This window comes from Argentina anserina, chromosome 3 (genome assembly GCF_933775445.1).
Source record: "Argentina anserina chromosome 3, drPotAnse1.1, whole genome shotgun sequence".
Lineage (NCBI taxonomy): Eukaryota > Viridiplantae > Streptophyta > Magnoliopsida > Rosales > Rosaceae > Argentina > Argentina anserina.
Window position 1 is genome coordinate 14,096,613 of NC_065874.1, and position 14,253 is coordinate 14,110,865.

Genomic DNA, 14,253 nt, shown 5'->3' on the forward strand with positions numbered 1-14,253 from the left:
ATGAACAACAACACCTGAAATGCTACCAAGCTCGAATGTCAACAAAGGTGTTCGACCACGGTCATTTCAAGTTGATGATTTAGTTCTTGTTGTTCGAAGACCCATCATTATGACGCACATGACTAGCCCAAAATTCAAGTGAAAGTGGGATGATCCTTACGTCGTTAGAGAAGTATACACCAATGGAGCTTACAAAATTGTGGCGGAAGACGGTTTGAGGATCGGTCCCATTAACGGCAAGTTCTTGAAGAAGTACCATGCTTGAAAATGTCAAAGTATGCTCCAAGTCTGCACGAGCCTAAACTGCACAAGACAAAAAAAACCTGCATGAGGTTAAACTGCACAAGGCACACAAAAAAACCCTTGAACTACGTGATGACTTGATTCATTCTTTAGAAGGATACGTAGGTAGCTTGAGAATAACAACTTAAGTTCAGTCACATCAAAAAATAAAATAAGGGTTTGATTAAAAAAAAGAACAAAAAAGGAGCAAATCCTGATCATTGAAGTCAGTTATCACAACCAGGTCAAACCCTTAAAGTTGCTCCGACGTTCTTCAAAACTAGCTCGTAACTTCTTTGCCTCTTCAATCTCTGTTGCAGTCAGTTCTAGAATCTCTCGGATTTGACACTTCTTCTGTTCTAGATCAACAAGTCTTGCATCGTGAAGAAAAAGGTTTGCATCTAGCGAGTCCAACGTTTGCTCTAGCTTCTATTGTTCTTCCTTCAAGTTCTCAAGGGACTCAAGCATAGACTGACGCTGATCAAAAGTATTTTGTCGAATTTCTTGGGCCGTCGTGATCAAGCGAAGTTCTACAAACGTCTGAACTTAGCACCTCGTTGCCTAACCTGGGCATTTGGAAGCTTGCTACTTGGCGATTCACTGCGTAAGTCCACTGCAAGACGGGAGTTCAGCTGCCATAGAATGGAGCTTTAAAAGCGAATGGCCTAGTAAGAGAGGGATATACGGTTAAAGTGGTGTCATCATTATGCTCATCTTCAACATTGTCGAGGATAGTGATTGTCCCGTCCGTGAAACTCCTGAAAGCCGCCATGGTGAATGTGATGCGTAAAGCCTAACACGCTTTTATTGAGTGCTGTCAAGTCTACGAATTGACAACAGTCAAGCGATTAGGTCGTTTACGTTCTTCAAACTCTTGAAAGACGTCATGGTGAATGTGATGCGTAAAGCCTAAAACGCTTTTATTGAGTGCTGTCAAGTCTACAAATTGACAGCAGTCAAGCGATTAGGTCGTTTACGTTCTTCAAACTCTTGAAAGCCGCCATGGTGAATGTGATGCGTAAAGCCTAAAACGCTTTTATTGACTGGAGTCAAGTCTATGAATTGACAACAATCAAGCGATTAGGTCGTTTACGTTCTTCAAATCGGCTAGAAATCAACGCATTTTGAAAGCAGTCAAATGGCTAGATCGACCGCGACTCTCAAATTGTTGTCAATGTCCTACAAAAAAAAGAATCGCATACCCGAGCAGGAGCCGAGCCGAACTGGAGCCGAGCCTTTAGAAAGACATCATGACAGCATGTTTGCTTAAACATGCTTTTCCCTAAAGGATCCGCCCTAAAGGATCAGTACATAACCCCCCTCATCAACTCTGATATGAGAAGAGCCCAAAAAGCACAAGATTATTCTTCTTCTTCTTTCTCTGCTCGACCATTACTCTTCCACGGGGTTCCCTCGTCTTCTCAAATCAGCTATCTGATGAATGATGGAGGGCATCGTGAGAATGGAAGACTCAAAGCAGAATAACAGTATAAAGCAGCTCAGGGTCAGTGGTTGATGCAACATCAAACGCATCAACCGTCGATGAAACAGATTATGGACATAATGGCCGAGAGAGATGCAGCCATTCAAGAACGAAATATGGCCTTCTCTGAGAAAAAGGTTGCCCTTGCAGAGCGGGACATGGCATTCCTGCAACGAGATGCAGCAATTGCAGAACGAAATAATGCCATAATGGAACGGGACAATGCCATTGCAACAATTCACTACCGAGAAAACTCCTCCTTAACTAGTGGCAATGTATTTTCATGTCCACCGGGATGCCAAATATCACGTGGGATCAAACATATGCACAACCCGCAGCAGCATGTACATCATCTCCCCCACATGAATGAAGCTTCTTATGGTACCAGAGAGATGCACACAAACGATCCCCTGCCATTACCACTAGATCCTCCCGCGGCTCCAAAGCGTAGGCAGCCCATCAATGGATTTTCTTCTTGGAGCGGGTTCATCATAAATAGACTTTTCAGTGAACAAAGGTGATGGAGTTGGCTTGCGACTGACCTGCTCAACAGTCAACACCAAGTCTTCAAAAGGAACTTGACCTAAAGGTTGGCAAGCTGTCTACTGGCAACTCTTTGGATATGTCTCAACAGGATGAATCATCAATCATTGCAAATGATGCTACAATTAAAGACATGGAGGGTGCATCTGTTGCCTACGTGGCAGATCTGTTGAAAGTCCCAGCAATGTTTGTTAAAGCTGTGACCGATATAATCGATGGTGAAAAACCAACTGCAGAAGAATTCATGCAAAATTTGATTGTAGTAACTGCTGCACTTGAATAGGGAGGGGTCACAAATAGTATGATGAGAAACCACCATTTATACACGTGCTTGTAGGTTTGCATCAGTTTTTCATGAATATCCATTTTGGCATTCTTCACAGCTGATTTGCTTTGCTTCAAAATAGCACTGGCAGAACAAAATCAAGCACCAACCTAGTTAGCATCGCAAGAGTATCTATTATAAATTAGAAGAGGAGAAGCTATTTCATTGCAATGAGCAATCATACCCTCCATGAAAGAGTGCCACGTGAATGAGGGTTGCCGAAAATCTTGCAAATCCTGATCCAATAGACAATGCGAACAGAGGGCTGAGATACAGCTTCCCATAATTATCATAAGCTTCAATGTCAAGCTCTAACTGTGAGGTTGTGATCTTGGTAGTGTCATATTTAAAGCCTTTATTGGTGAATAACTGGTTGGATAATATAGGGAACTTTCCAGCATCGAAAGTTTCATACTTCCAGTAGCACAGAATGCCCTTGCTCAAGTTAAACCCCACAACATTGTAGTGGTGCCAATTATTCATAAGGTAGTGGAATATTGTAGTGGTGCCAATGATTTAAGGTAGTGGAACATTGTAGTAGTGTCAATGATTCAAGGCAGTGGAACATTGTAGTGGATTGTGGAATCAAGATTATGTCAGAAAGTTTGAAATTTCAAAGGACATGGTTAGTCTTTCCAGATCATTGGAGGTGACTTGCATTATTCAAGCTTGAAAGTTTGAAAGCTGATGATTGCTGTATAAGATTCATATAACACAAATCAATCTCCTAGTACGTACTTGCCATCAAGCCAGCTCTCACACTAAGATCATCTGACCCAGCTTTCCTTCAATTGATTGAAAGACGGTGGGGAAGCCTACTTCCAAAGATTGCTCATCTTCTTTATGGAAATGGTGGTCCAATTATAATGGTTCAGGTTGAAAATGAATATGGTTCATATGGAAGTGATAAAGCGTATCTTCATCACTTGGTCTCGGTGGCTAGAAAGCATCTTGGGATGGAAACATTTATTTTATAAATAAAATACATCGACGGAAAAGTCAATAATTTCCCTTTGTGTCAAATTAAATCTCGGAAGTCATATGGAAAGATTATTACAAAATTTGCGGAGCCTTGGAAGCTAGCTCCACAAATTCTCCAAATCAAAGTACATACTTTAAACTACGCTTTCGACACGTGACGACGACATGTCTGCAACACGACTTGAAGTGGGGGTATTTGTAGACACATGAAATTTAATGAAGTAAATTGTCTTCATTAAATGATTAAATTGACCAAGAACCCGACAAAAATTGCACATGTGGCCCAAAAGTCAACAAAATTAGAGCGGATCTGAATAAAACTCGTGTCGGCACATAAATGGATGATCGTAATCAAAGCTACATGATTCTGATGTAAATCGGAAATTGAATGACATTGACGATTCGAAATGGTAATCGGACATTTGATTAAATTAATATTTTTTTAATGGTTATAATTAAATCAATTATTTTCTGATTAATTTAGTTATGAGAATAACTAATTTTAAATTAATATAAAATAATATTAATTTAATTATACAATTAAAGAAATTTATTATTTTAGTGTCATTAAAATATTTTACAAAATAGAAGCATTGACACTATAAATACACCATTCAACATGAAGAAAAGAGGACTTGAGAAGAAGAGAGAAAATCACTTGAGCAATATCACTTTCGAGAAAGCTCGAAGTCTCCTAAGTCCAGGAAGAATCATCAAGCTACCAAATCGCTCGTTCTTCATCAAATCCAAATTCAAACTCAAGTCCACGAAGAATCATCAAGCTATCAAATCGCTCGTTCTTTATCAAATCCAAATTTAAACTCAAGTCCACGAAGAATCATCAAGCTATCAAATTGCTCGTTCTCCATCAAATCCAAACTCAAATTCTCAAGATCAAGTGCACGTCACCCTTGAGCCATGTTACATAAGGAGATAAAATCAGAGAAGTTTCACAAAGATTGTAACCTCGCGCTTGATTATCAATAAATCACATTTTATTCATACACGTGTCTGCATTTCTATTTATTTTCTGATTCTCGTTCTGCAATCAGACCCAGACAAATTTATTTGATGATTTCTACTATGACTAATCAACTATAAGCATTGCTTAGTTATTACATTACAGTGATTATACTCCTGCAACTCCAGTAACTAAAGTTGAAACATCTTTAATTGTCGAACCAATAATAAGTTCCCAGCTTCTACTTACACAGTCACAGGATCAATTAGTAGAGAAGCTACAAAATCTTTGAGTACGGTTCCAGCATGAGTGTAGCCATCTTCAGACTTGTATACTACATCTATCACGCGTGTGAGATTAAGAACTCGCATCAAAAGGGGCATGTCGAGAGGGGTAGGGCGGAGGCACTCTTCATTTATGTCCTTCCATGCATCACTCACTTGTTTACGGAATTCCACTATGGTGTCTTCTTCTGTTGCGCCATATTGCATCATGTAACATTCCACAGCCGAGGCAACATGTCCTCTCTTTTGTTCAAACTATGTAGCCAAGAAGATTAAGGTCAAAATTAGATTAGATATGGAAGAGTTCTAAGAAGTATATATATGTTCTGTTATTAATTTCGTACTGCGGCAAATTCAAGTACCTTGTGGGATACAATGTCATCCATGAGTCTGCAAACTACTGCTGAAGCCTTTACAATCTTAGGGTCACTGAAGATCCACTCGAAGGACTCTTTTGTAACAATGTCTCCCATTCCAACAAAGGCTGTGGTCGCTAGCATTGAGTAAGCTGAAGTGATAAGGGCTACTTCCATGTATTCATCCATTGATGGTGTGTAGTTCTTGTGAAACCATTTGGCTTCAGCATGGTATGCCCTAACTAGTCTCTTCATCTAATATGTATATGCAGGAAGTGAAACTGTTACTTAATCGATCTTCAACAACTTTTTGGAATCATAATACTAAATGGAAGATTGATCGACATAATTAATTACCGCTTCTTTTGCGTAATCGATATGATATGATTCTCCCTCACTTGCAAGCTCCTGTTCTGCTTCAGCATAGACATCTAAGAGTGCCTCGTAAGCGACTTTCATATACTCTGGCAGTTCATCCATGGCTGAGATATCCCATCTGCAACTAAGAAGATAACGGTGTAAGTGGAGAAACTTTTATCGATCAGGAATAAATTGAGGTTATATAATAAAGGAAGAAAAATTTATATCAATTCCAGACCTCTCAATTGCTCTAGTAAAGAGATCAAGTTCTTCAAGTGTGCCATACACATCATAAATGTCATCAATAGTAGATGTCATGGCAATAACTTTGGTAAGGATCCTCCTGGCAAAGGAATACTGGGGCTCAAAGTAGACTCCCAAAATCCAGAAGTAGCACTCAATTACTCTATCTCTTGCAAATGGCAGTTTGCTAGCAAAGTCCAACTCCTTCCACCACCTGATGAATCACTTAATTAGTTATCACGTATCAAACACATATTTATCTAATTAATTAATCAAACATACATAATTTCGTTTATTTTCGTGGCATATTTAACGTGCATGGTAATAATTAAGTAATTAACCTTGCAATATCACTCAGTTCTTTCTGATGTACTTTTTGGAGCAGGTTGAAATCCAGTTTTGCAAAATTCAGCAAGATTTGGTTACGTGATCGGTGTAGTTCCTGGTGGAGAGACATGTTGTGCCTCGCTTCAAGCCTGGGTAAGCCCTTCCGAAGGGGTTGATTCAAGGCATGACTTACTTGTTTCGAAAGCGGAGGGCTTAATCGATTTGCAGCCGACTCCAGACGTGTAGTAGCGAAGGTGAGTGCTTCTTCCAGAAAATCCTCTCCTCTCACCCTAAGATGTGTGGCTTCATACAAGCTTTGCAATCCTACCACATCGTCGTGAAGTGATTCCTTTAATTTCCCATCACTATCCTTGAACTTGTTGAACATATCTGCTCAAGTAGTGTTCATATGCCAATGCATTATAGTGATTAGCCTATCTTACAAAGAACGATTGATCATAGAATTTTAGCTAGGCATCTATACTGAACAGCTTAACAACGTACCACAAGAAACATTATAACCATGCTGCCTTAGCAAGCGAAAACGAAGAGCACAAGTGTGCAGGTCCCCATCACAGTAGCCATTGACGTTGTCGTGAATTTGCTGCATAGTTTGGTCAATCTCATATTCAAAATGGTAAGACACGCCTAAGCGCTCGATGTCGTCAATCAACTCCAGTTTTTCCAAACCAGTTTCAACCGGCAGAGTCATAATTAGCATTCTCTTCACTTCTTCCTTCAGTTGTTGGACATGTTGCTCACCTTTCATGTTAGTTTCCTACGTACAAATAGCCCGATTTAAGAAACAAAAATATATATATATACAGTAAAACCTCTATAAAATTAATAAGCTTGGAACTGAAGAAAGTTATTATTTTAACGAAATATTAATATATCGATAATTAATTTATCGATTAATTAATAACTCATTAATTTATTAAGGTATAATAAATATTTTCTTTCACTTTTTCGAGAAAAAAAGAGTTTTACTTTTTGTTCATACAACATATTGTTGGATTTATCATGGATACCGTTGTTTAAAATATTATGTTGTTTGATTTATTGTATTATTTATTTGATGATAATTGAATTAGTAAAATTCTTCAATGACATCCTCATAAAAGTATATAAATTATGTCATTATTAATGTTTATATTCGATTGAGTTTATATGAATTCTCAAATTTCTATTATTTTACAAATTTAGCGAAATATTAATTTAGCACGTTAGTCCCGAATCCGAGTCGGGACCGACACAAAATATTATTTTAACGAGATTATTAATTATTCGGGTATTAATTTAACGAGATTCTAGTGTATATATATCGATCAGGCAGATACTATATATAAATTGCAAGAGATGTAGAGTTGACGAGAATGTACAAACCGCAATGTTGTTGTAAGACAGAAACCGATCTCCCCAAATACTGGGATGGAAGTTAGCGGAACGCCGAGTATCGGCATTAGTCGAGGCGTTCAAAATTTGATGAGCTCGAGAAGCTACACCGTCAAAAGTAGTGAGAGACATATTTCAATGTGGCTTAACTATATCGACCAGACGTAGTTAATTGCTAGCAGGTATGAATTGAAATGCTCCCCTTTCTTTCGTATTTATAGTAAAACATCTCTGAAAGAACAATACGTACACACAAGATAGAGCTCAACGAATAAGTGGATCAAATTGATACGCATCGCGTCGTCAACAGTTCAATGATCCAATCCACCGACCTCGCATGTGATTCATCTTTAACAGGATATAATGAATCTACTGTTATGACTTGAAAACGTTTTAAAATTCTGGAAATTGTTGTTTCCATGCATGTATGTTCTCCTACTTTCTCTAATGAAAGAAAAAAAAAACAAAAGATGTAACTCAAACGTGTTCAATTTGTTGTGCGTGATATATATCATCTTACCAAAATTGGCACACCTTTGAATTTTCTAATAAGTCTTCATACACCCATAATATTCATATTCCAATACTACCTCTCTGCGACAATACTGATTCTCTATAATCAAGCTCACACCCAACCCAGCGTCTTCTTAATTCCTCAAAACCCCTGAGATGATATGGTCATGACCACAATGGTCCTCAAATTGCTAAGGATCTACAAAGACAGAGCGACAAGTTGAAGGATACGGGTCTGAGACAAGAGGCAAATCGAGATTGATACCTTTGTTTGAAAGAATTGATGATAATTCAGAATCCTATAGTTAAAATGAGGACGACAAATTAAGCCATTGAGCCAAGCAGCAGAAGTCAGAAAAGGAAAAGACTCAATTATCAATTTATTAGACATTTGCATGAGATTGATTAGAAATTAAGGAGATACAATACATATCAATTTTGTTGAACTGATGGCATGTTGAAATAAGCTTGTGAGATTTCAGATCAAAGACTATGGAGACCGATTCAGAGGAATTAAAGGGTGAGTTATGACAATTGAATAGTCCACTTAAAGGGTGAGTTATGACAATTGAATAGTCCACTACAAGAAATATGGTCTGAGGGGACAATGAACAAATGTCCCCTTTGATACCTATAGGGACACATATAAGTCTCTATTGAGCTATAGGGACATTTAACACATTTGTGTCTTTTGCTAGTGTTCTTATTGCTAACTTGGGCATATAGTTTATATGTCCCCAGATATAAGTGGGTCCCATAGTATCTTAAACCACAAACTAGATTACAAATATCATGGATGTGTATAAATACACTACACCAATTAGGGACACTTATATGTGCCTATAAATTTAACCCTTTTTTTTTAATCTTGGTCCCTATAGTGTGGAGTAATTGCCAGTCAAAAGTGTGTGTATATAAATATATTTATATATTTAATATCCAAACAATAAATATTCTATTGTATTATTAATCACAAAAAATTCACCAATACATCAACAAAATCTGAAACACAATATTTAGATTCTCAAAACAACTAAACAATTAACCACCACAATTATGCACAAGCCTATGTTCTTGAAACTAATCTAACTGAACCATGATACTTGAATCTAACTGTACTTCAGAAGTATTCGCCCCCATACCTCTACTGCAACTCCATAAGTATTTTCTCCCATACTAGAACCTGTTCCAGTGGTACTTCGCCTCTCCTAGAACAGCCAAACATTCTTGCTCATTATACAAAGCCTGGAGAGAAAAAGCATAACAATTTAAAGTACGAAAATCAGATAATTAGCATAAAAAATGCAACTTACTGAACTACAATATCAGATCTAAAATACCCAGAGTTAAGATGTTTTCAAAGCAGAAATGTTAAGCGTCAATCGAATTATTCTATCATAGCCAACTCATGAGTGACATGAATGTCTAATCATGAATCTGTTCACCCAATTAAGATGGTAATGAGACCATTTATCATAATGACAGAGGTAAAGAATTCTCATTCAGAGTACATTAGATTGCTACGAAAATTTGACCATACAACAAAAATGTAAAATAAAGGTGAAATACTTGAAGCAATATTTTGCCAAGTTATACTTCTCGTGATGGAAAATCTAATGAAATGAAACAGAATTAAACCAACCAAAAGATGGGTATAATAACATAGAAGGTACATACAGATAATCAGTTTCTTGCTTACCCAAGTAGGAAAAATAAATTTCTTTACAATATTATCAATTTAAGATGAAACCTAGAATGGTGACATTACTTAAGAGGAAATTGTAGAGCTCCTCATTATCTAAATCTCTAATTGCACATGTAAGGTGATAACTTTATGACTTCATTTTATAACCACAGAATCGCTTGAGGAAGCCCAAATTAGCACATCCTTTTATTCTTTTGTTCAGTATAATTGAAGGGTTCAATCTGCAAAGAAAAAATATTAATGATGAACACGGAATAGTAGCAATAACTGGATACCGAGTACCAAATTTTCGTTATAGTTATGGATTGAATGCAAGGTATAATGTAATATCTATTTTAAACAGTACTCTCAACGCAAGGTATCTTATAGTAATGGATTGAATGCCGTAATTAACCGGCCAACTGCTTTATATATAGAGCCAGTTCACCTGGCCAATTGAATGAATTGATCGGTAAAGATGGAGGGAGACTCACGCGAGTGGTATTCATAATGCTCCAGCGACCTGCTTTCTTGTTTGTGTTGCTATCAAAAGCAATTGCCCCTTCCTTCTTCAGTAGTGATTGAACCTCTCAACCTCTCTTTTTTTTTTCTTTTTTCTATCAACAACTTCCAATTAAGATCACTTCCATTATAAGGAGATGACTGCAGCCTCGATCGTAAAGACTGATGAAGAAATCAATGAGCCCCCTTCCTCACTTAAGCTAGCTATAGCTATAAATTTTCGTTGTAGTTATGGATTCAGTACCTAAATTTGGATTGTGAATTCAGCCCCAAATTCAATAGAGATTCAATAGAACCTTAATTTGAAAGAGCAAAACTCAAGAGCGAGAGAAAGAGAGGTACCAAGGGGGCGTTGGCGCTTATGGGAGGCCTGAATGCTGCGGAACAAGTCGGAATTAGAGGAAGAAGACGAGGAGGAGGAAGTGAAATCGGAGTTGATCGGCCTGCTCCAGCACAACGTCGTTTCTTAGCCCAACCCTAACTTTTCTTAGCAATCCAATGGTCCAGATTCACCGTCACTAAATATATATAATACTACTTTTTAATATAAAATATGTATTCTACTATGGGTATATACATGTATACCATTAAATAAAAATTATACAAAAGAGGAACACATAAGTGTCCCTATATACAATTATAGTCATATTTTAATAATTTTGAGACACATAAGTGTGCTTTTTGCTAAAATAGGGACATATGATTAGTGCCTACTAAATATTTGGCACACATACTAATATATGTCCCCAAATGAAGAGATTTGAGGACATTAGTTCAAATGTCCCTAAACTAAATGTCCCCATAGCCCTTATTTTTAGTAGTGGTATGTGATAGAACCCAAACAAGAAAAATTGGAACAAGCTATAGCAGTGGTTGTATTCATTGAATTCGAGTGCTTGGGATATAATCTCCCGACGAGGAGACAATCTTGTGACAATTGCTCTTACAAGGGAAGATGACGAGATAAATAAGGGTGCTTTGGTAAAAACAATATGAGAGGTGTATGGATTGTAAAAAAAAAAAAAGGTGTGCCAAAGCACCCTACCAAAATAGGAAACAGGTTCGTACGTGCGTACTTCATGCATTATTTCGGAAAATTATAATATACATCAATGTATGATATACATCTCACATCAGACGGTCAATATTGTTTTGTGCGTGGAGTCAGAAAAATAATATTTGTTGTCAACGGTTGGATGTGGAATGTATAATATACATTGATGTATAGTAGATTAACCCATTATTTCAATACATTCATTAAATTTGTACTCGCCATAGCTAATAGCCTTAAAATGCATTTGCATGTCGAAACAGTTTGCATGCATATGGCCGGCAATAAAATTGAGAATGAAGACGACCCATCTCCTGGTGTAGTCTTGTCACTGTTGTTATATAATGATCGAATTTGGGATCATAATTCGTAAATGTGTGCTTAAATTTGTTACCCTACTTTTTCATGTGTTTCTAATTCGCTACCCTATTAGTTGGAGCTTGTTTAAGTGCTTAGATATGTTCGAGACAATTTATGCTTGTTTCGCACAATCTGAAAAACATATCACATCGTCTAACATGTTGAAAAACAATGCAAATGATGTGGTTGTAAGTCATAACAAGTCCAATTTGATTTCAAAATGCATGCCAAGCTTTCGGAGATGGACAAAACTCGTTTTGATTTCAAATTGCCCCCAAATGCAGTTGGTAAATGTTCTCAAATGTATGTAATCAGCCAAATGAGCTTTTATATTTATACGTTCAAATCTTGATCCAAAAATGATGAAAACAAAACTACAATAATCTGCTATTAAATTAACTACCTGATTATGATAAAGTCATCAAATACAACAAAACATTAAACCAAAATTTAACCAATCATGCCTTCTGCACTGAAAAACCAAGAATGAAGTTTCTAATTTCATCACTTGCAGCCCTATCCAGCGCTGTCCGCCCATCAGCGTCTTTGACAGAGTAACTAGCTCCGGCTCTTAAAAGTTCTTCAATTTTCGGCATGTCACCTTCTGAGGCAGCCATCAACAATAGAATATCTACTGGGTGGATATTTTGGCTTAAAAGAGCATTCATCTTATCATACGTACCCTCAACAGCAAGCATTCCCATGTAGTTGAAATACTGTCATCAAAAGGCATGCATCAGATCAATGTAAGCATAAATGCAACAAATCATGATCCTCAAAAGCATATGGGGAGTGATTTTAAGGAGTGTAAGTATGATTCATATCCGATTGTAGGTATGATTCATATCATAAGGAACACAATTCTAAGTACATTAAACCTTCTGAAAAAGAGTTACGTTTCTGCTTTCAATAGATGCTTATATGAAACCACACAGAGGACTACTAAATGTATCTGTTTCTATAACCTTTTAGTCATACATATATAAGCATATTTCCCGGACACACCAAACTAATCATAGAGCCAATAATCAGCTTTCATTCTTGAAAGTTTTATTCACCAGGTTCAAAAAATGAAATATTGGAGCCTCGATCACCTCGTGCCTTTATAAAACCCAGAAGAGGAAAAAACATAATCTGCACTTCAATAAGTTCCAGCATGGACTTTTGTTCGCTGTATGCCGTGTCTCTATAGAGTAAATTATTTGTCAATTACGTTCCTAGATGGTGCACAATCAATTGGCACCCTATCAGAACCGATACTTCAAATATTCAGACATGCAAAAACTTGGAAAGAAATTATTTCAGAAGCTGATCCATAAGCTTATATAAAAGCATAGTGATTTAACCGACCCATAAGCTGATAGAGTACCTGAATGCTGAAAATAATATACTCACCAAAACAACATTTTCATCAGAGTTGTATATTCCCGAGGCGAAGCAAATTACTTAGCATATCATATAGATTTGCTAATATACCAACTCCTACTAGTTCAATCTCAAAAACCAAAACAGAATTAGGTTGTATGCCCCAGGCCGGAAATCCACTAGCTCCATATGCATAATCAGGAGAGCACCATAGACGCGCAATTTCTCCAACTTGCATTCCAAGGACACCTTCATCCCATCCTTTTATGACAGAACCTTGCCCAATTTTGAAAGTGAAAGGCTGCTGCCCCAGGTCCTTGGTGCTCCAAAACTTCTGATTCAAATCACCATATTTTCCATAACCGGTGCAATGAACGGTGACCTTCTGACCTGCTACTGGTTTGGGACCAGTTCCTGCCCTCAGAACTCGCTTCGCCACTCCCATCTTCATATTAATAATAATAATTACCCTCTAGACATACTAGACATGCTTGTGTTTCGTTATCTTTCGACACAAACACAAAGACAAACATTACCAACTATCAATCTATCATCATTCTCACATACAGAACAATAAGTAGATAGTTAATCTCTACTATCCCACATTCACACACAACACAAAAAGTACAAAGGTAAAAGTTGCAAAGAGAGCTATATAGAAAAGAGTAGAGTAAAAGACCTGCTCAACATCATCTTTATCAAAATCATCACGCGATTGGCTTCCGTAGATTCCAGCACCCTCAGCATCAATACCGTTTTTACCGAACTTGAACCAGCACTTGGCTCTGGAGCCATTGGAGGGTCCCAGGCCCAAGGGTCTGACCAAACCCAGTCTTTTCCGGGTACCCAGAAACTGGGTGTTGAGTTTGACTGCAGAAGCTGAAGAACTGAAGGAGTTGAAGGTGAAGCATGAGTGAGTAGGAGCACCAGTACATGAAATGGAAGCCATGTCCGTGTTTTTAGCAACACTTACATTTCTGAGCTTGATCACTCGCTCCTTTATCCACTCAAGTGTAAGCTGAGTGTTATTCGGGTGTGCAATCATGTACCTTATTTCTCATGCAACTGTGATGTTGACCGTCCATTTTAAGTACTTCTCGACAGTTGACTTTAACACACTCATCCTAGATGTTTTGCTTTAAAAATGCCACTATTACAATGACGCTAATCTCTAATTTTGTGCTGAAGTTTTGGGTTAGACTTATGGGAGATATTGAC

At 37.4% G+C, this 14,253-nt stretch overlaps 2 protein-coding genes, 1 long non-coding RNA gene and 1 pseudogene across 5 annotated transcripts; 1 reads left to right on the forward strand and 3 right to left on the reverse strand.

Annotated features, from left to right (window-relative positions):
• Nucleotides 1–1,617: 1,617 nt before the first annotated feature.
• On the forward strand, nucleotides 1,618–2,286 carry LOC126787115 (protein BASIC PENTACYSTEINE6-like; annotated as a pseudogene).
• A 2,474-nt stretch (nucleotides 2,287–4,760) lies between these two features.
• Nucleotides 4,761–7,672, reverse strand: LOC126787768 ((-)-germacrene D synthase-like). The gene is made up of 7 exons (XM_050513668.1): nucleotides 7,532–7,672; nucleotides 6,650–6,923; nucleotides 6,160–6,535; nucleotides 5,814–6,032; nucleotides 5,573–5,711; nucleotides 5,222–5,470; nucleotides 4,761–5,114 (listed from the first exon to the last, which is right to left on the reverse strand). Exons 1-7 carry the CDS (start codon nucleotides 7,670–7,672, stop codon nucleotides 4,821–4,823), a joined length of 1,692 nt encoding a protein of 563 aa, XP_050369625.1. The 3' UTR covers nucleotides 4,761–4,820.
• Nucleotides 7,673–8,991: 1,319 nt separating this feature from the next.
• On the reverse strand, nucleotides 8,992–10,738 carry LOC126788189 (uncharacterized). Of its 2 annotated transcripts, none has more exons than XR_007671342.1 (2): nucleotides 10,602–10,738; nucleotides 8,992–9,298 (listed from the first exon to the last, which is right to left on the reverse strand). It is a non-coding gene; the product is annotated as an uncharacterized LOC126788189 (long non-coding RNA). The 2 variants fall into 2 exon arrangements; XR_007671341.1 differs by lacking the exon at nucleotides 10,602–10,738 and adding an exon at nucleotides 10,232–10,381.
• A 1,242-nt stretch (nucleotides 10,739–11,980) lies between these two features.
• Nucleotides 11,981–13,985, reverse strand: LOC126787978 (peptidyl-prolyl cis-trans isomerase FKBP12). 2 transcript variants are annotated; one of them, XM_050513908.1, is made up of 2 exons: nucleotides 13,715–13,985; nucleotides 11,981–12,386 (listed from the first exon to the last, which is right to left on the reverse strand). In XM_050513908.1, exons 1-2 carry the CDS (start codon nucleotides 13,982–13,984, stop codon nucleotides 12,129–12,131), a joined length of 528 nt encoding a protein of 175 aa, XP_050369865.1. In that variant the 5' UTR covers nucleotide 13,985; the 3' UTR covers nucleotides 11,981–12,128. The 2 variants fall into 2 exon arrangements, with proteins under 2 accessions (XP_050369865.1, XP_050369863.1); XM_050513906.1 differs by lacking the exon at nucleotides 11,981–12,386 and adding an exon at nucleotides 12,422–13,480.
• Between the last annotated feature and the right edge of the window lie 268 nt (nucleotides 13,986–14,253).